General features: G+C 40.3%; 1 protein-coding gene across 1 annotated transcript; it reads left to right on the top strand.

The window, feature by feature from the left end:
- The first annotated feature begins 1,027 nt into the window (after positions 1-1,027).
- LOC133385983 (uncharacterized) lies at positions 1,028-10,478 on the top strand. Its single transcript, XM_061629590.1, has 2 exons — positions 1,028-1,099; positions 9,026-10,478. Exons 1-2 carry the CDS (start codon positions 1,046-1,048, stop codon positions 9,686-9,688), a joined length of 717 nt encoding a protein of 238 aa, XP_061485574.1. The 5' UTR covers positions 1,028-1,045; the 3' UTR covers positions 9,689-10,478.
- The last annotated feature ends 9,636 nt before the right edge of the window (positions 10,479-20,114 follow it).

Genomic DNA, 20,114 nt, shown 5'->3' with positions numbered 1-20,114 from the left:
AGCGTTGGAGAGTGCACAGCCCATACCCTTGTCGCTCCTGTAGGGGTTGACAGGAACCAGCCTTGTCGGCTTGGGGAAGACCCCACCATGTGTGCAGTCTTGAACTTTGTCTACAAAAGAGATGGAAAGGCGCTATTTAAGACCAGTCCTTGAGATGTGTCTATTTTATTTATTTATTAAATTTATATCCTGCCCTTCCTCCCAAAAGAAGCCCAGGGCGGTAAACAAAAATACTGAAAACCACTCTAAAAGATCTTAAAAACAAAAGACTTTTTAAAAACCTCTTAATTTCTACTTGTTTAATTCATTTTTATTTCCATTTTGCATTAACATGTATTTAGTTACAAAATAATTCAAAAAACCTATTAACTCTCTTTCCCTCCCTTTCCCCAACCCCTATCACCCCCTTCCCTCCCTTTCCCCTACTGACTATTAACTTTCAAGATTTTAGTTAGTAGTTTTCTTCTCTAAGAAACTTCGATTCTTAAGATATCCACAATGATCTGAAACAATAAGGCACTGGTCCCAAACTAGTGTCCGATGTAGCAGCCAAGATAAAAGGCCACTAATCCGCTTCAAAAGAGTCCTTATTTTTCTTTTTTCTCTCCGCCATTCTTATTTTCTGTGTTAACTTCTCTAATAGAGCGATTTCCCATAATTTATTTTCCCAGTTTTGTAGTGTTAAACCGTCCAGTGATTTCCAATATTTGGCAATCGACAATCTGGCTGCCGCCAGCGTAAATCCTATAAGTGTTTTATATTGTAGATTTGTGTTTTGTCCCATAAAAATGTTCAATAAAGCTAATTCAGGCCTGAGGTAACATTGTTGTTTTGTCAATTTCTGTATTTCTTCCCACACCTCCTGCCAAAAACTGTTGAGTTTATCACATTCCCACCACATGTGTAAATATGAGCCTTGTACTTTGCATCCTCTCCAACACTTTTGTGTGCTATTTTTAGAGATCCGTGCTAAATACAGGGGGATTAAATACCATTTTTGTATTATTTTTAGGGCTGTTTCTGTACAGGAAGTCGAAATAGAAATATGGGAATTAGTCCACGTATCATTCCAGTCCTCTTCTTCAATCTGCCATTTCAGGTCTGATTTCCATACTTGTTTTAAAATTTAGTTGGAACCCATATCCTTATTTACCAAAAATCTATATAATTTTGAAATCACCCCCTTTTCCATTCCCTCCATAGTTAACATTAGTTTCTCCCTTTCTGTTAATTGTCTAGTACCCTGCATTATAATATGATGTTTCCTAATAAAAGTACTAAGTTGATACCAGCAAATCCATGACACACCCATCTCCTTAAATTTATTTTTCCATTCATCTTGTGATAAAGGTAGTCCATTTGTATAAAAATCTTTCAATCTGTATATATTATTGTCAATTAGGCTTTTATCCTGTATTTCTCTGTGTGACCTGTAAAACTCAGGGTGATTGCAAATAGGGATGAAGGGGGAAATTCCCGGAAGTAAGATCTCTTTCCTATATCTCCATACCCCCAAAATTGGTGTCATAGTTGTATTTTTGTTTTTGGTGCTTTTTCTTATTTCCTGTTTAATAAAAGGCAAGCTTTTAGGATTGTGAAGTTTTAGTAAATATATGTGTACCCAGTGTTTTTCAGATTTGAGATCCATAAAAGAGATTAAGTGATGAATCTGAAATGCTGCATAATAAAGAAATAAATTTGGGATTCCCCACCCTCCCTCTCTTGTTCCTTTGTATCTATATTTTTTTGCTGTTCTGGGCTTTTTTGATTTAAAAATAAATTGTTCAATTTTCTGCTGCCAGATTGCCAATCGTAGTGTTTTTTAATTTGCGTTGGGAGAACATAGAAAAGATATGTAAACTTTGGGACTATCATCATTTTGACAAGTGCTATTTTGCTGGATAGTGACATATTCAGTTTTGCCCATTTTTTAATATCTTCCTCTACCTGTTGCCATATTTTTGTATAATTAATTTTGAATTTTTTTTTTTGTTTCTGGGTATGTTCACTCCCAGGTAGCGAAGGTGGGACCGTACCAATGGAATTCCTAAAACCTGAGATATTTGAATTTGTGCCTTAGGTGGGATAACACATGAGGTCTGATTTTATAAAATTTATCTTTAGACCTGCCAACCCCCCAAAATCCTCCAGTTCTTTTTGAAGGTATTGCAGAGCTTTTTTTGGATTGGATAGCATAAGCAACATATCATCCACATATAAGCTGATAAGATGTTCTTCTTGAACCACTCTAATTCCAGCTATTTTGTTATTCTCCCTAAGTCTACTAGCCAGAAATTCTATCACAAGGGTAAAAAGCAAAGGAGACAGTGGGCAGCCTTGTTTTGTACCTGCTTGTAACTCTATAGTTCTAGATTCCATCCCATTATATTTTATATTTGTGGTGGACAAAGTGTAGATGGCTTGCATTGCTGAGATGAATTTAGGGCCAAATTGAATTTTTTTCAGTGCTTTTAAGAAGAATTTCCAATTCATGCTGTCAAATGCTTTATAAATATCCAGTGCCACTATGGCCAAAGGAGCCCCCTTGTGTCAACATATTTTTATTATACTAAATAGACGGCATACTAGGTCTGCTATGTATCTTCCAGGTATAAAACCATATTGATCTGCATGAACCAATTTGGTAATCACTGCTTTCAGTCTATTAGCAAGAACTGATGCAAAATTTTTGTAATTAGTGTTTAATAAAGATATTGGACGGTATGATTCTGGAAGAGTTGGATTTTTACCTGGTTTCAGTAGCAATACAGTGTGCAATGCAGACCAAGTTGGGGGCATCCTTGCCTCTGTCATTATTGTATTGTATAATCTAGTCATATGAGGGATGAGAATGGTACCATAAAGTTTATAAAAAATTATTGGTGAATCCATCAGGTCCTTTTTACTTGTAATGCCTTTATTGCTGCCCCTACCTCTTCTTCCAAGATTGGATCTTCAAGCATTACTCTGTCTGTCTCTGTTAATTTTGGAAGTCTGACCCTGTCCATGTAGTCTTATATAGTCTGCTCCTCCATTTATTTATTTATTGCTATATAGTTCCTCATAGAATTTAGCTAGTTCCTCTCTTATTTGTATATTATTATTTGTTAGGGCATTAGATTCTCTTAATTTTAAACAGCAGATACAGTTTTCCCTCCTTTCTTTAACTCTCTTAGCTAAATGTTTTGTTCCTTTGCCTTCGTGTTCGTAATATTTTTGTTTACATTAAATCATGTTTACCATTGTTTTATCTATTTCAGCTAAATCAATCTCTGATCATTTCTTTTCCATCTCTTGTCTGATTTTTTGTGAACCCATTGCTTGATAATGAGCCACTAAGTCTTGTAGTTCTCTCTCTAATATCTTTTTTTGTTCTTTGCGTGTACGTTGGATAACCCCCCACTCACTTATATACTGCCGCCTGATCACTGCTTTCATTGCTTCCCATCTAGTTTCTTCCCTGATTCCTTCATCCATATTATATTTAAAATAGTTCTCCAGCCCTTCTTGAATTTTATTTCTACTTTGAAGAGAGGAGAGAAGTGTTGGGTGCAACTCCCATTTTGGACAGATTTGGACCACTCTAAAACATCTTAAGAAGGAAGAGGGGAGGAGAAAGGGAGAGGAAAGGGGAAGGAGGGAAAAGGCAGGTCTGATCATTTGTATGATTATTGAGTTGAATCGGATATACTCCTATGCAATCATGATTAGGATAGGTAAAACTGACCAGGCTGGGCCTGGCAAACAAGATATCTTCTGTATCTTTCAAAGTTGTGCTGGGGGAAGGGAGAATTCTACCTTGTGGTTTTTCCCATTACATTGTTGCAAGAATGCCTGCACATGGCTGACTTTCTCTTCTACTAAAGATACAGGACCAGTCTCAGGCCCTGAACCTGGCAACCCTACCTCCCACCCAAATTTAAAACAAAGCTGTCCCTGGCCACATCCACACCAGGCCCCTGTTACACTTTGGACAATCATTATTTATTTATCTATATATTTAGTGTATTTATATACCGCCCCATAGCCAAAGCTCTCTGGGCGGTTTACAATAACTAAAAACATTAAAAACAAATATACAAATTTAAAAACACATCTTTTAAAAAAAAATTAAAAGCATTTATCATGCTTCTCTTAAAGTCCTGGCTCAAAGCCACTCATGGCTTCTCTCAAAGAATCCTGGGAAGTGTAGTTAGTGAAGGGTGCTGAGAGTTGCTAGGAGACGCCCTGTTTCTCTCACAGACCTTTAATCAGAGTGGCTGACTGTTAAACCAGTCTCTCAGGGGAATAGGAGTCTCCTCTCAGCACCCTTCACAAACTACACTTCCCAGGATTCTTTGAGGGAAGCCATGACTGTCTCAACTGAAATCAAGTCTGGTGTGGGTGTGGCCCTCTGATTAGCCAAGCCCAGCAGCTGTGAGGCTTTTAGAACACTGACAGTTGGTCCTTACTGAGCATGCCCTGCGTTATAATAGGCTTCCAGCCAAAATTTCTTAAATTAATTAAAAACCAACCAGGCATTTTTTTAACTTTTAAACTTCAGTAGATGAAGGTCAGAGTATGGGGCAAGGTCAGTATTAGGATTACAGGTACTCTGTGAACATGGGTGATTTTTAATGAATTTCAACAGATTATGAGAACTCGCAGAAAAAAGTCCAATCCATTTAACATTGCGGAATGTGAAAAATCCCCGCTGACTATAGTATACAGACTCTCTTGTGGCTGTATAATACTTGGTCCTCTCTAATTATGTATCAAGAATGTTATTGTAGGGGGCGTGGCTTGCCATCCGGCAGAATGGCGGCATAGAGCCGAGTCTCCTGCATTCACGGAACAACTATCGCATGCAAAACCCTGCAAATCGCAAGCAGTTTTCTTCTAACCATTAAGATTGGGTAGGTGATGTCTCAGACAACCCAAGGATCCCCAGCAAAAAAATTCAGCACAGAAGCTAAAATTAGCACAGACTTCACAGAGGCAGAAAGTGAAACTGACATTCCTTGGGGAGGCCAGAAGGCCCTCAAAGGCGGGAAACAGACAAGCTGTATGTCAAACGATTACAAGTCAACCCAGATGATTACGTAGATAAAATTAGAAAATCTCTCTCAACTGATTGGGCAAAGGCTCTCCAACCACTAGAGGGGAAAATAGAAAGCCTTTCAACACAAATGAAGGAAATAACTAAAACGGCTAATGCAGCCATGGATCTAGGTTTAAGACACAACGAAAAGTTAGAGAGGCTAAAAATGGCAACTAAAGAATTAGAGCTGAGAGTGGCAGAACAGGAGGATCGAGCCTGAAGAGGCAATATTCGGGTGAGAGGGATCCCTGAAAAAGAGGAAGGGGCAGATATGTCCAAGTTTATTACAAACTGGTTTAATACGCTTAATCTGGGAGTAACTCTCTCAGCCGAAGACATCGAGAGAGCACACAGGGCACTGGGAGCTCGCCCTAAACCTGACGGTCCTCCAAGGAACATAATCATCAAATCTGAGCGTTTTAAAATAAAGGAGAAAATCTACAAAGCACTACGCAATCTTAGTACAATAACAATATAATTGATATCTTTCAAGATCTTAGTCCTGACACGCTGAGCAGGCGGAAAAACTTTAGACCATATACAGCTGCACTACGAGAGGCAGGAATTAGATATCGGTGGGGATTCCCCTTTAAGCTGGTGGTGATCTATGAAGGGAAATTCTTTACAGCAAGCACAGGACAGCAAGCAGAGAAATTACTCTATGATATCCACGTCTCATCTGACAAAAATAAACAGCAGGACAAACAAGTCTCTGACTCGGATGAAGGGAACACTCCATGGGAATGTCAAAAGAGTAAAAAAAGCGAGAACAACAAAAAACAAAAAGACACTATAACACAGTTGGAAGGGGAGAGCAGCAGAAGCAGCGATCCTACTCTGGTAAACTGATGGTTGAGCACACCTATCCATACCTGCACCCGATCTGATCTACATACAAGCATGCAGGGGTAATAGAGTGAATTATATAGGCTATCATAGCCACATTTCTCTCATTAGTCTGTGAAGGGAGAGGACCTATGTGTAAGTATGGTCCCCGCTATCCTCCCACCACCCGAGTTGGTTGAGGCAATTCTCGGCGCTGTCTCATGGCGGTCAACTAATTACAGACTGCCCTCGCCGGTTTGTTTGTTGTTTCTGTTCTGTTTAGTTTTTTCCCCACATGGGGTTATAAGGTTCGGAGTACAGGCAAGGCACCATCTCTCTGGTATCAAAAAAGCAAAACTGCATTTGAACACTCTCACTCTCCCTTCTCAATATTATGAACATGATTAGTACACTAAAGATACTCTCTCTCAATGTCAATGGCTTGGGATCCCCCATCAAATGCATCAGAGTAGTAACAGCACTCAAACACGAACTTCCAGATATAATTTGCCTTACCAGGCTAAAAGGTTTCAGGGCAAACTTCTGAAAGGGGGCTGGATAGGCGAGCAGGTTTGTGCCACAGGAACTTCAAAAGCTAGGGGGTGGCCATCCTGGTGGCTAAAAAATGCCCCCTAGTGGTGAGAGATAAGAACATAAGAGCCTGCTGGATCAGGCCAGTGGCCCATCTAGTCCTGTTCTCACAGTTGCCAACCAGGTGCCTGGGGGAAGCCCGCAAGCAGGACCCAAGTGCAAGAACATTCTCCCCTCCCGAGGCTTCCGGCAACTGGTTTTCAGAAGCATGCTGCCTCTGACTAGGGTGGCAGAGCACAGCCATTATGGCTAGTAGCCATTGATAGCCTTGTCCTCCATGAATTTGTCTAATCTTCTTTTAAAGCCATCCAAGCTTTAGTTTATTGGATCCAAATGGTCGCTATGTAATAGTAAATGGTTTGATCGAAGGAGAACTAACTTTCTGTTCCATATATGCTCCCAATAAAGGACAGCTGACCTATCTAAGAACAACACTACAGACTATAGAGAACTTTGCCCACGGCCCAATCATTATTGAGGGAGACATTAATAGCTACCTCAATAGCAGGCTGGATCGCAGCAACAGTAAACGAAGGGAGTGCAACGACGATACTGGTATATCAGACCTATTTACATCCCACAACCTGCTGGACCCTTGGAGATTGCTTCATCCTTCAGAAAGAAATTACACTTTTTACTCCCACAGTTTTCATTCACATTCAAGACTGGATCACATTTTCATCAATAAAGATGCATGGGAGCGAGTAATTGAGGCTGAAATAGGAGTGAATACTGTATCAGACCATGCTCCAATATCACTTACACTGTACAAAAAGTCAACCTTAAGGCAAACTACCTCATGGAAATTCAACCCCACTTTACTCGCTAATGAAAACTTCAGCTGCAACATGAAGGAAACCATTGATCATTACTTCCAAGAAAACAACACTCCGGAGGTTGGGTTGCACGTGATTTGGGATGCTATGAAGGCAGTCGTAAGGGGGCATTGCATCAAGGAAGCCAGCTTCCTCAAGAGAGAACGTCAAAAATATGTCAAAAGTATCCTGGCTGATATAGATAAACTGGACAAAGAGTTTAAAAGGTCTGGAGATAGGAAAATAGGCTAAACACTGAATACTAAACAAAGAGAACTCCAATCCCTGGAAATAGAAAAAGCACATGTGGCAATGGCCTATACAAAAAGACAATATTATGAATTTGGCGACAAGGGTTCTAAACTATTAGCTCATGCCCTTAAAAAGCAATGATCTCGAAATCTTATCCCAGGAATTAAAAATGAAAATGGATCTTTGCTTCTGGACTACAGGAAAATTAATGAGGAATTTGCAACGTACTACTCAAAACTATACAAGTCAGACAAACCAGATGACCACAAAATAGAAGAGTATCTGGCACAAATTGAATTGAAAAATCTCTCTCCAGATCAGATGTCGTATTTGAATCAACCAGTGACGACTGAAGAAGTCATCAACACTATCAAGAATCTGAAAAATGGCAAAGCTCCAGGCGATGATGGATTCACCAGCGACTTCTATAAGGCATTTAAAGTGGATCTTGCTCCCTAGCTGACTCAGTTATTTAACAGCATTCTATCGGGGGGAGCAATACCTGACACTTGGCATAACTCAAAAATAATAGTACTACTAAAGCCTGACAGAGATCCCCAGTCACTGAACTCCTATCGCCCCATAGCACTTATAAATCAAGATGCCAAACTTGTTAACTTCAATAATGGCTAAGCGACTGAATGTATTTATCAGACGAGTTATATCCCCATCTCAATCTGGGTTTATGCCAAGACGTAATATAGCAGATTCAATACGCAGGGTCCTGAATATTATACATGTTATCAATACTAACAAACTTTCTGCAGCTTTGGTCTCTCTTGATGCATTTAAAGCCTTTGATAGGGTGGAATGGGGGTTTCTAAAAAAGTTGTTGCATAAAATGAACTTTGGAAAAGTGTTTTCACAACTGATTGACCAACTATATTCAAAATCATCAGCAATAATATGCACAAATGGTCTAGAATCTCCCCGTATAGAATTGGGAAGAGGAACTAAACAAGGATGACCTCTATCCCCGTTATTATTTGCCCTCACTATAGAAGCCTTAGCGCAAGGGGTAAGGCTTAACTCAGGGATAGAGGGCATCCATGATGGAGGCAAAGATCATACTATTAACTTATTTGATGATGATGTGTTATTGATGCTTAAGAATCCAGACAGGGCAATCCCCTTTATAAAAGAGGCTCTAGAAGAGTATCGCAATGTTGCAGGCTTAGAGATCAATTACTCAAAATCAGTAATGTTATGTTTTAATATGTCCCTGGCCGAACAAAATCGGTTAAGCACAAACTCAGGCTTTTGATTAAGCCATGGCGGTTTCCACTATCTGGGAGTATTGATCTCTAAAGATCTTAATCAACTTAGGCGATGCAACTTCAACAAAGTCACAAAGACAATAGTAACAGAACTGATAGGTTGGCAGCATCTGGAACTGTCCTGGTTGGGCAGGATAGCTGCCATCAAAATGGTAATCTTACCTAAATTATTGTTTCTTTTCCAGGTACTCCCGATTTCAGTACCTAAACAGTGGTTTGGCAAATGGCAGAAAATACTAGAAAAAATTATTGCGAAGGACAAATACAATAGAACAAGTGCAATGACCAGATACAGATCCAGAAACATGGGAGACTTGGGGATACGTAATCTAAAACTATATTATGATGCTTTCCAACTCAAACAGCTGTTGCATATTATTAGGAATTCCGAAGATACAGTGTGGGTAGCCATGGAGGTGGAGAGGATGGTACCCTCAATTCGAGCATGGCCATTTCTATCCCCATCATGGCCACAACTTAAACAGATTCCTAGCCTTTTCCTACAGGCAACCTTTTTGGTATGGAAATATTGGGGGAAAACGTTAGCACCCATCCTTTCTCCTCTCACCCCCTTTCTAGACCTTCCTGAATTCAGGGATAAAGACAAATATGCTCAATACAAAGGATGGGAAGAGAAAGGCTTATATAGGATTCAGGATCTAATTGAAAAAGGCCAACCCATATCAGAGGTCTCATTACGCAGAAAACTGGCACAGACATCCTATAACTGGATGCAGATAGCCCAGGTTCGTTCATTACCACACAAATTAGGGAAAAGAGCCGACACTAAACGCACACAGCATTTGAGAAAATGTGTACAAGCTCAGCTGCAGAGACAAAAGTTGTAGCAGCTTCAATATATAAAGTTCTTATAGCAGCCGCAATGGGTAAGACTTTAGGTCTTAAGATGAAATGGAAGGAAGAGCTAGGTGTAGGCATGGATGAGCAGCAGTGGAATGAATTATGGTCTAAGCCTCCTATAAGAACTGCCTCAGCTAGAATCCAAGAAAGAGCTCTCAAAATACTTCACCAATGGCATTGGACACCTTTAAAATTATACCACATCAATAAATCTATATCCCCTCTATGTTGGAGAGGATGTGAAGTTGTGGGCTCTTTTTGCCACATGTAGTGGAACTGTAAACCAGTAATGAAGTTCTGGAATGTGGTTTTGGGGGAAATCTCGGATATTACAGGGCAGTTGCTAGCTCCGGACGCGGCCTTGGCCTTAGTGTCCTATACAGGACATTTAAAAGTACCCATTGTGCACAAAGACCTGGTTATCCTGTTGCTAGCAGCAGCCCGCATGGAAATCTCACTTCAGTGGAAACTAGCAGATGATCTTTCAACTGAACGATGGATGGGCAGAGTATGGGAAATAGCACTTTCTGAAAAACTTATGCGACACAATAGAAAAATTCGCAGCTTAGCAAAAACAGAGAAATTTGACAATGTGTGGTACCCGTTCATACTTTATATTAACAAAACTCTACCAGTTTTCTCTCCCCCGATATCCCAGGTCTCGCTATGGAGAGGGTCTATCTTTCACACTAACACAGAGAAACTTATAGAATGACAGAGAGAATAAAGTCAATGAGTGAAAAATAATTATAAAATGCCATTTTGTTTTTATTAAGGTTTGGACACAAGATTAGATTATCAACATCATTTGTATATACAATGTACTCCATGTTTGTTGATTAACTGTTCATTTTTCTGTATATTCTGAAAAATAAAATAAAAGATAATTATTAAAAAAAAGAATGTTATTGTATGCTGATTTTTTAAAAAAAATACAAAGCTAGTAAATAGCAGGGTAGGTGGGCTGCTCACAGTCAGTAAAAACTCTAACCTCCTATAAATGCCTGGGCAAAAAGGTTAGTATTTTACTTGGCACTAAAAATATAGAAGGCCTGCTTCCATAAATGGAGTGCCAATGCAGAGAAAGCTCTTTCCCATGTCACTGCATAATTTTAGTTTTATTATCCATTGGATGCTGACAAGCAGCCTATAAATCATAAAAAATAAATAGATACAAACAAAAGAAAGAACTGGGTGAGAAAATCAGATATGAGGAAATAACAGAGTTCTGCCACCCATGGACTGGTACCAAACAGTGGTTGGGATATGGAGGGATAGAGAAGAATATAATTCTAAACAAATAAAACAAAATGACTGTAAGAACAGCTTAACATAAAGAAAAGGAACATTTCTGCCTGTTGTCTTGCAGTGGCAACAGGTGGTCAACAAACTTTGGTAGAGGTCTCTGTATATGGGGCTTTGTCAAAAATCCTTTGACTTTGCATTATAGGATAGCTGTCAATAGAGACAAGGTAGAGACACTCTTAGTGTTCTGCCAGCTCCACTGCATCTCCACCTCCCTTTTCTGAAAACAGGAGCACATGATGCTAGTCAAACCCCACCCCTTTTTACTGTAAAACCTGGTAGGATCAGCTCGAGTGCATTTTTTTAAAAAATTCAGCTTCAAACAGATTTTTGCAACTGATCAGCAGATCAACCCATTGCCTCTCCAGATGTGGCCAATGGAAACGCTTTGCTGTAGGCAACTAGTGTGCTCACAGCCACAATAAGTAAGTCTTCCATTCCAGGGATGAAAAAATATAAACTGCCATAAATCACTGAACTGCATTGATACTGAAACTATTTTGAACATGTTTACAAAAGCATTGTGCTAAGATTTCCTATCAATGTGGCAAATTTCCAAAAACATGCTGTGATATTTTTCTCTCTCTTTTCTTACTCTTTGCACATTAAAACATTCTTCTTTTATGCACCAATATCTTATTTCTTTATTCATTGCTTTCTTCAAATTGTTTTGGAACACAACATTTTAATGCATGATTGAGATTTGTATTCCCCAAATTTTCAAAACAAAAAACAAGAATATTTTTTATGGGGAATGATTTATTCTAACTTCAGAGGAAAAAGATTTGTGGAGAACTGCACTATTGATAAGGTATAGAGAGCTAATACTGCCTCCTAGTGGGCAAGCATTATTTAACATTTATTTTATTTATTTACATGTATGAAACCGCTTGGATGGTTTTTCATAAATAAAATAAATAAAAATAAAATTTGACCCTGTACTTCATCTGAAAAAGTGGCTTTCAAAGAGAATATCATTATTAAAGATTATTCAAAGATTAATAATATTGTTGCGCGCCTCCCCAATCTCTGAGTGGTGAGATTTCAGGGGTCCCTGCGCTCATCCAGGGTTTGGTTTCCTTTGGGAAGAAGGTCAGCGGAGACTGCGGTGTCTTTATGAAATATGGTTTGTTTATTTACACACTTTCCAACCTGAGCTTAGGATGGAGGGGTTCAAGGCATCAGCCAGCAGTCCAATATGCAGCTTTTCCATCAGTGTTACAGGAGGCATCCTAAAGCCATCGCGCAGAGAGCCAGCCTCTCTGCCTGCCTCCAGTTCCCAGCTGTTCTCTAGACACTCTACACACTCAAAAGCACAAACCTCTGCTAGCCGCCAGGAGGGGGGGAGGCTCTCCTGAAGAGTTTCAATGACAAAAGCATCTTCCTGGCCCATTCACCAGTTGCTGGGTACCTAATAGGCCCATTAACAACCTGGCCACTCTAGTAGCTTAACAAAAGAAACTCTAGCAGAGCCAGCCTCTCACGCCAAGGCACAGGATTCCAAATCAGAGGCCGGAAGGGGACTCACAGGGATCATCCATTCCAACCCCCAAACTCACAACAATATTATTATTGAAAGATTCATATGACTGTCTATATGCTTATACGCTCAGACTTAAAATCTAAAAGATGTAACACAAAAGGAAAAAAGGTTAGGGGGAGGAGGAAAAAAGTGAACTCAGGCACCATTTCTTATTTAAAAGCTTTATAAAAGGCTAGCTGGAATAGAAACAGTTAAAAGAGGAGGCAAAAGTGGCTGGAGGAGTGGCCTTGCTTCCCTTCTGTGCTCCTGCTGCAGCCTGAATATAGATCACATTCCTGTTTCTCACTCTCCATATTTAAGGGTGCTTCCAGAATTAAGGTTCCTAGACATACCCAATAATTGATCCTCCAGGATAAACTACATGCAGAACTTAAACTGACTTTCCAACTTTTGGGGTTCTTTAGAGCTTTTTGTCTTTGTGATCCCTCTATGTTCCATCAACACTAGAGAGCATATTACAGCCACATCAATGGAGAAGGGGCAATTCTGCATATACAATGTCTGAAAATCAACTTGTAACCAATTAATTGTGCTAAAATATTTTTCATTTTATTTATGTGCTATTGCACATTTACTTTATAGCACAATTCTATCAATGTCTATTCAGAAATAAGTCCTGTGGAATTCAATGGGGCTTACTCCTGGGAAAGTGTTATAGGCTTGCAGCCTTGTTTCTTTTTATTTCATTTTTTAAAATTGCTACTTATAAAAGGAAGGCTAACAAGTGACTTAGCGCTAATTAATGCATTTTAAAAAATTAACATGGTGCTGGAGTGGCACCAACTTGGAAAGCAAGGCATTTTAAAAGTATCTTTTAAAATTTGTGATATAATGCTTGAATTTCACTAAGCCATTGTACATGATTGGCTGGAATGAGGAGAAGGGGCAAGGGGAAACGCCCAAGAACCGCCCATCAGCTGTAAAGTCCGCGGTATTGCATCCTAACTCCTGAAGGCACAGCGGATGATTCCCGATTTTAAACAGCAAATCGCATTTTTGCCGGTATTGCAAGGAGCGGATTTAACCCGTGAAAATGCGTAACAGCGTGACACGTCATTTGGACGACCGAAAAATAATGAACACACATAGTGGGCGTGTCACACATTTTGCAGTCGTCTGGATGAGCCCTAGGTCTACCCTTGCTCTTACTTGGGAAAGTGAGAGTACAGAACGAAACAAACCCTTCAATAAAAATCTGTTCTCCACACCAGGTCTCCTGGAGCAAAATAACATCAAATTTGTTTAGTACTCAAATGGGCGTGTACTGTCCAATTACTCTCCTGAACCAAGATCGGAACTTGTTCACTTCAGTTCTGGCTTCGAGGTTCAATAAGATAGTTACAGACATAGTGCACCTAGATCAAACAGGATTCATGCCCGGAAGGCATATTTCAAACTCCATTCGTAGAGTCCTAAATGTAGTTCATAATTCCATACACTATGGCAGACTCATTGCCTTGAATGAATGAAACTTTATATTTACCCCGCCCATTTTCCAAACTGGAACTCAGGGCGGCTTACAAATAAAACTACATGTAGTTAAAAACATACAAAAATATACAATTAAGATACAATTAAACTATACACAACCTTAAAACCATGAAACAGGCACTTAAAATACTAAAAAACGATTTAAAATAATACAAATAACAGCATAAAACAATAAACAAACCTTGTAGAACCCAATCCTTGCCTTATTATCACTAGATGTCTTTAAAGCGTTTGGTTGTTTAGAATGGCCTTACTTATTAGGTGTTATACACCGTTTTGGGGGGGAAATTATTTCAGCAGTTACTACACTATGCAGTAGGGCCCCACTCATACGGTGGGTTACGTTCCGGACCCCCGCTGAAAAGCGAAAACCTCTGAAAAACGGAACTCATTGAATAGAATGGTGCATGACGCCCAAAAACTGCCGTAAAAGCAGAACAAGCGCCGTATGAGTGAGGCTTTAGTCTAATTGCGTCTAATTGAGACTGCTGCATTAGCCAAGCACCGTAAAGTGAAGCACCGTAAAGCAGGGCCCTACTGTATTTGAAAAATATGGCAACTGTCCGTATGAATAAAAGCTCCTCCGATTTGTATAGAAAGAGGAATAGTACAAGTCTGCCCCTTATCACTGCTGCTCTTTGCCCTCTCCCTGGAACCGCTTGCAGCAAGGTTACGTATGAATCCAAATATTATTGGATATCAGGGGAGGCGAAGAATATCTTATTAATATGTATGCTCATCATACTGCTCATGGGGACACCACAAGACTCCATGGAAGCACTCAAAATGGATACCTTCGCACAATTGTCAGGCCTTAAGAGTAAATTTTGAGAAATCCACTATTATGTTCCATAACTGTCCTCCTAAGACTTAACTGAAAGTTTGCAACTTTCTTAAGTTGCGTATGTGGAGAACATCATTTAGATATCTGGGGATTCAGATCCCCAGGAGGCTTTCTAAGCTATTCCATCTGAATTACTATCCATTAGTTAAGAACCTGAAAAGAGACATTGTTAAATGGAATAAATTAAATCTATCAATTCTAGGCAGAATACCAGCACTCCAAATGAAAATTATCCATAGGTCTTTATATCTATTTCAAACTCTCCCCATCATCCCCCATCAGGATGCTATCTGGAAATGGCAAGGACTTTTGAATTCATTTGTTTTCCAAAAGAAAAAACCTTGATTGGCAATGGCAATGAAATATATTCTATGAAACCTGATGGAGGAGGATAGGGATTACCATATTTGTAAACATATTATGAAGCTTTCAAGCTTCGACAATTAGCCTTTATGATTTCTAAATCTAATAAAAGCTGGATCTCACTTGAAGAAAATATGTTGGCTACTGGACCACTTTCAGGATATCCATTTCTGCCCCACAGGAAATCAGTTATATCCTGGATTGTCAATCCTTTTACTTGATCAACATTTATTGAGTGGCAGAGTTGGCATTCTAAGTTATCCCCTATTTATTTATTTATTTATTTATTTGTTTGTTTGTTTGTTTGTTTGTTTATTACATTTATATACCTCCCCATAGTCGAAGCTCTCTGGGCGGTTTACAGCAATTAAAAAGATTAAAAACAAATATACAAATTTTAAAACACACAAAAAAATTAAAAACACAATTTAAAACATTTAAAAACACATGCTAAAATGCCTGGGAGAAGAGGTAAGTCTTGACCTGGCGCCGAAAAGATAACAGTGTTGGCGCCTGGCACACCTCATCAAACAGATCATTCCATAATTTGAGGGCCACCACTGAGAAGGACCTGTCCCTTGTTGCCATCCTCCCAGCTTCCCTCTGAGTAGGCACCCAGAGGAGGGCCTTGGATGTTGAGCGTACTGTACAGGTGGGTTCTTGTCGGCAGAGGCATTCCATCAGGTATTGTGGTCCTAAGCCGTGTAAGGCTTTATAGGTTAAAACCAGCACCTTGAATCGAGCTCAGAAACATACAGGCAGCAAATGCAAGTGGGCCAGAATCGGTTTTATATGTTCAAACCATCTGGTCCCTGTTACCAATCTGGCCGCTGCATTTTGCACAAGCTGCAGCTTCCAAACTGTCTTCAAAGGCAGCCCCATGTAGAGTGCATTGCAGTAATCTAACTTGGGGGTTACCAGAGCATGGACAACTGAAGCTAGGTTATCCCTGTCCAGATAGGGGCATAGCTGAGCCACCAACCAAAGTTGGTAGAAGGCACTCTGTGCCACCGAGGCTTCCTGATCCTCAAGTGACAGAGATGGTTCTAGGAGAAACCCCAAGCTAAGAACCTGCTCCTTCGGAGGGAGTGCGACCCCATCCAGGACAGGTTGAACATCCACCATCTGGTCAGAAGAACCATCCACTAGCAGCATCTCAGTCTTGTCTGGATTGGGTCTCAGTTCATTAGCCTCAGTTATGTTCTATGTTCTCACCTATAACCTCATTAAGTTTCTATCCAGGTTTGGCTGACTGTACCCGTCGTAGTAGAATTAAACAATGAAAAACAAATGGATAGTTTAGACTAATGGATTTTTTTCATACAAGGAATCCTGGTAACACTACAACGATTGAAAGTAGATATTCCTGATTGGAACTTAAATTGGCTACAGGAAAAACAAGTGGCACATCTTCTTAGGGATGTTAATTTTAAATTACACACCAGAAGGACACTTACACAATTTGAACATATTGTTTCAGACCAGGGATTAAATGGGAAAGGCATTGTAAAGCAATTTTATTATTGGAAATTCAAACAGGCTCCTCTCTCTTTCCCAAGCAAATATGGGACAATGACATAAAAATAAAAATAGAGGATAATAAATGGCATTTGCTTCAGGTGACTAAACCATTCAAGTCGGTCTCTGCCAACTTGAAAGATGTAAATCTAAAAATATACCATAGATGGTATCAAACCCTGGTCCAAACAGCACAAATTGCATCCACAACAAATACTACCTGTTGGAGAGGATGCCAAGAACGAGGTACATACTTCTATCTCTGGTGAACCTGTTCCCGAATTCAGATCTTTTGGGGAGAGGTCCACAGAGAACTCCGGATTACAGGGGAGAATATTATGCATTCCGCTGAATTATTTTTATTATCTGTATATGAAGGTCAGAATTTGGAAATTAAGTTTAAGGACTTCGTATCATTCTTGCTTCTGCAGGCACTCCAGATGGTGGTTCAAAGATGGAAAGAACTAAAAGACTTGAACATCTCTGCTTGGCTGAGAAATGTATGGAACATTGCTTTATTGGAGAAAATAACTCATTCACTTTGTTTCTCCCAAGGACTGGAAAAGGCAGAAAAATTCAGTGCCACATGGTGGAAATTTATCAAATATGCTTCCAAGCATGACTTAAATGGACAATTGTCAGCTGTGGCAAAACACATATGGCTGAGTTAAACGGTCTTTCCTTTTTCTATATTTGAATAACAGTGTTGCCAGTTCTGCAATTTCCCAGGGGGTGGAGGGTGGGGGATAATTTGGGGGGAGTTATATTATATTGGGATATTATATTATAATGTGATTTATGTTTTCTTTATATCACACTGGATGAATTGTAATGTTTAAGGTCCGGTTTTCGTTATATTAATTTTGTTAATTTTGTTCTTTAATAAAAAAATTAAAAACTGACTTTTTCTTACTAGTCCAACTGATGACTCCTCCATAATAGAACAGATTTCCACTAGTGGCCTTTTGGTCTTCTCTGTCTTCAGCCCAGTTTGCATCCAGATACTGGATGGCTGGTGATATTGCCAAAGCCCTGGCCAATCTCTGGAATACAGAGGTGACCAGGGCAGTGGACACTATTGCTCCAAAATGCCCTTTCCCACTAGGGAATGCCCATAATACATCTTGGTTTACTCAAACCTTGGGCCTGATGAAACGGCAGTGATGACGGCTAGAGCGACGATGGAGAAAAACTCAATCTGCTTCCAACCGAACACAAGCTAGAGCTCATTTTTGAACCTATCATGTGGCAGTGATAGTAGCAAAGAAAGTTCACTTCTCTGCCACCATTGCATCTGCTCAGTGTCATCCAGCAATGCTTTTCCGGGTGGTCCGGGGTCTTTTGGGCTCTGGCCCTATGTTAGACTCTGAGCCCTCAGTTGCTCATTGTGACATGTTTGTGAGGCATTTTGCAGATAAAATTGCTCACATTTGGACTGATTTGGACTCCTCATTAACTACAGTTGTGCCAGATGTCCCCAAGGCTTCCTCTGGTCATTTTTCTATGGATACTTTTCAGCTTGTAAAATCTGAGGATGGGGACAGGATTCTGGGAGAATCGAGGGCCACTACTTATTCTCTTGACCCTTGCCCATCCTGATTAATCAAATCTGCCAGAGTGGGAGTGGTTGACTACTTGGCATATTTAATTAACACCTCCCTAAGCGAAGGTTCTATGCCAACATTGTTGAAGGAGGCTGTGATAAGACCTTTGTTAAAGAAGCCTTCATTAGACCCTGTGGATCTTAACAATTTCCGCCCAGTCTCTAATCTCTCTTTTTGGGGCAAGGTGATTGAGAAAGTAGTGGCTGCTCAGCTCTACGTTTTCCTGGATGAATCGGATTATCTAGACCCTTTTCAGTCAGGCTTCCGGCCTGGTCATGGGACAGATACTACCTTGGTTGCCCTGCTTGATGACCTACACCGGGCATCCCTGTTGGTACTGATGGACCTCTCGGCAGCCTTTGATACGATCGACCATGGTATCCTTCTTTGTTGTCCAGCTGGGATGGGATTGGGAGGCACTGTTTTATGGTGGCTCCAGCTACCTGATGGACAGGACCGAAAAAGTGGTGCTGGGGGACTGCTGCTCCCTGGCGGTTGGCCTACAGGGTACAGCAGGGTTCCATTCTGTCTCCCATGCTTGTTAACATTTATATGAAACCGCTGGGAGAGATCATCTGGAGATGTGGAGTACAATGTCATCAATATGCTAATGACACTCAACTCTGTCTCTCCCTACCACCCGATTGCAGTGAGGGAGTGCTCATCCTAAACCGGTGCGTGGAGGCTGTGAAGGGCTCAATGTGGGCTAACAAACTGAAACTTAATCCAGGCAAGACAGAAGTGTTGCTGGTCAAGAGGGAAAGAAGTGTTGCTGGTCAAGGGGAAAACTGCAGCAGGGATAGGGTTGCAACCTTTGGGAGTCTTCCTGGATCCTGCCCTGCTGCTTGAATAGCAGGTGACTGCGGTAGCAAGAGTGCTTTTGGCCAGCTCAAACTGGTCTACCAGCTGCGTCCGTTCCTAGAAACAATTGTCTTGGCCACAGTGACACATGCATTGGTGACATCAAGGCTTGATTACGGTAATCTCTCTATGTGGGGCTGTCTTTGAAAACGGTTCGGAAATTACAGTTGGTTCAAAATGCAGCAGCCAGAATGTTAACTGGAGCATGACGCAGGGAGCATATCACCTCTGTGCTTTATCGACTCCACTGGCTCCCAATTTGTTCCCGGGCCCAATTCAAAGTGCTGGTTCTGACCTTTAAAGCCCTAAATAGCCTTGGACCAATGTACCTGAGGGACCACTTACGCCCATATGTACCTGCCCGGGATTTAAGATCATCTGCCTCTAGTCTCCTCTGCATGCCTAGAATTAAAGATGTTAGACTGACAGGCACACAGGAGAGAGCCTTTTCAGCTGTAGCCGCAAAACTTTGGAATACCCTACCCCAATAAGCCCACTCTGCTCCCTCCCTGATGGTTTTCTGGAGACTTCTGAAAACTATCTTGTTCTGGAGAGCCTTTGAGAGGGACTGAGGGTAGAGCCTGACACTGATTTTATGCCTTCTATGTTAATTTTTACCGTACCACTCCCTATATATATGTGTGTGTATATAGATGTAGATATAGATATAGATATATTGTCTTTTATGTATTTTAATTGCATTTTATGTATTTTAATTTATTTTAATGTTTTTGTGATCTTTATTGTGTACAATTTTTATTACGTACATGTTCAATTTTATTGTAAGTCACCCTGAGTGCCCTATTATAGGGTAGAAGGGCAGGATAGAAATAACAACAACAACAACAACAACATCATCATCATCATCAACAACAACAACAACA

Source organism: Rhineura floridana, chromosome 5 (assembly GCF_030035675.1).
Source record: "Rhineura floridana isolate rRhiFlo1 chromosome 5, rRhiFlo1.hap2, whole genome shotgun sequence".
Classification (NCBI taxonomy): Eukaryota; Metazoa; Chordata; class Lepidosauria; order Squamata; family Rhineuridae; genus Rhineura; species Rhineura floridana.
Note: the sequence above shows the minus strand (reverse complement) of the source record. Positions and strands in the feature narration are given on the sequence as shown.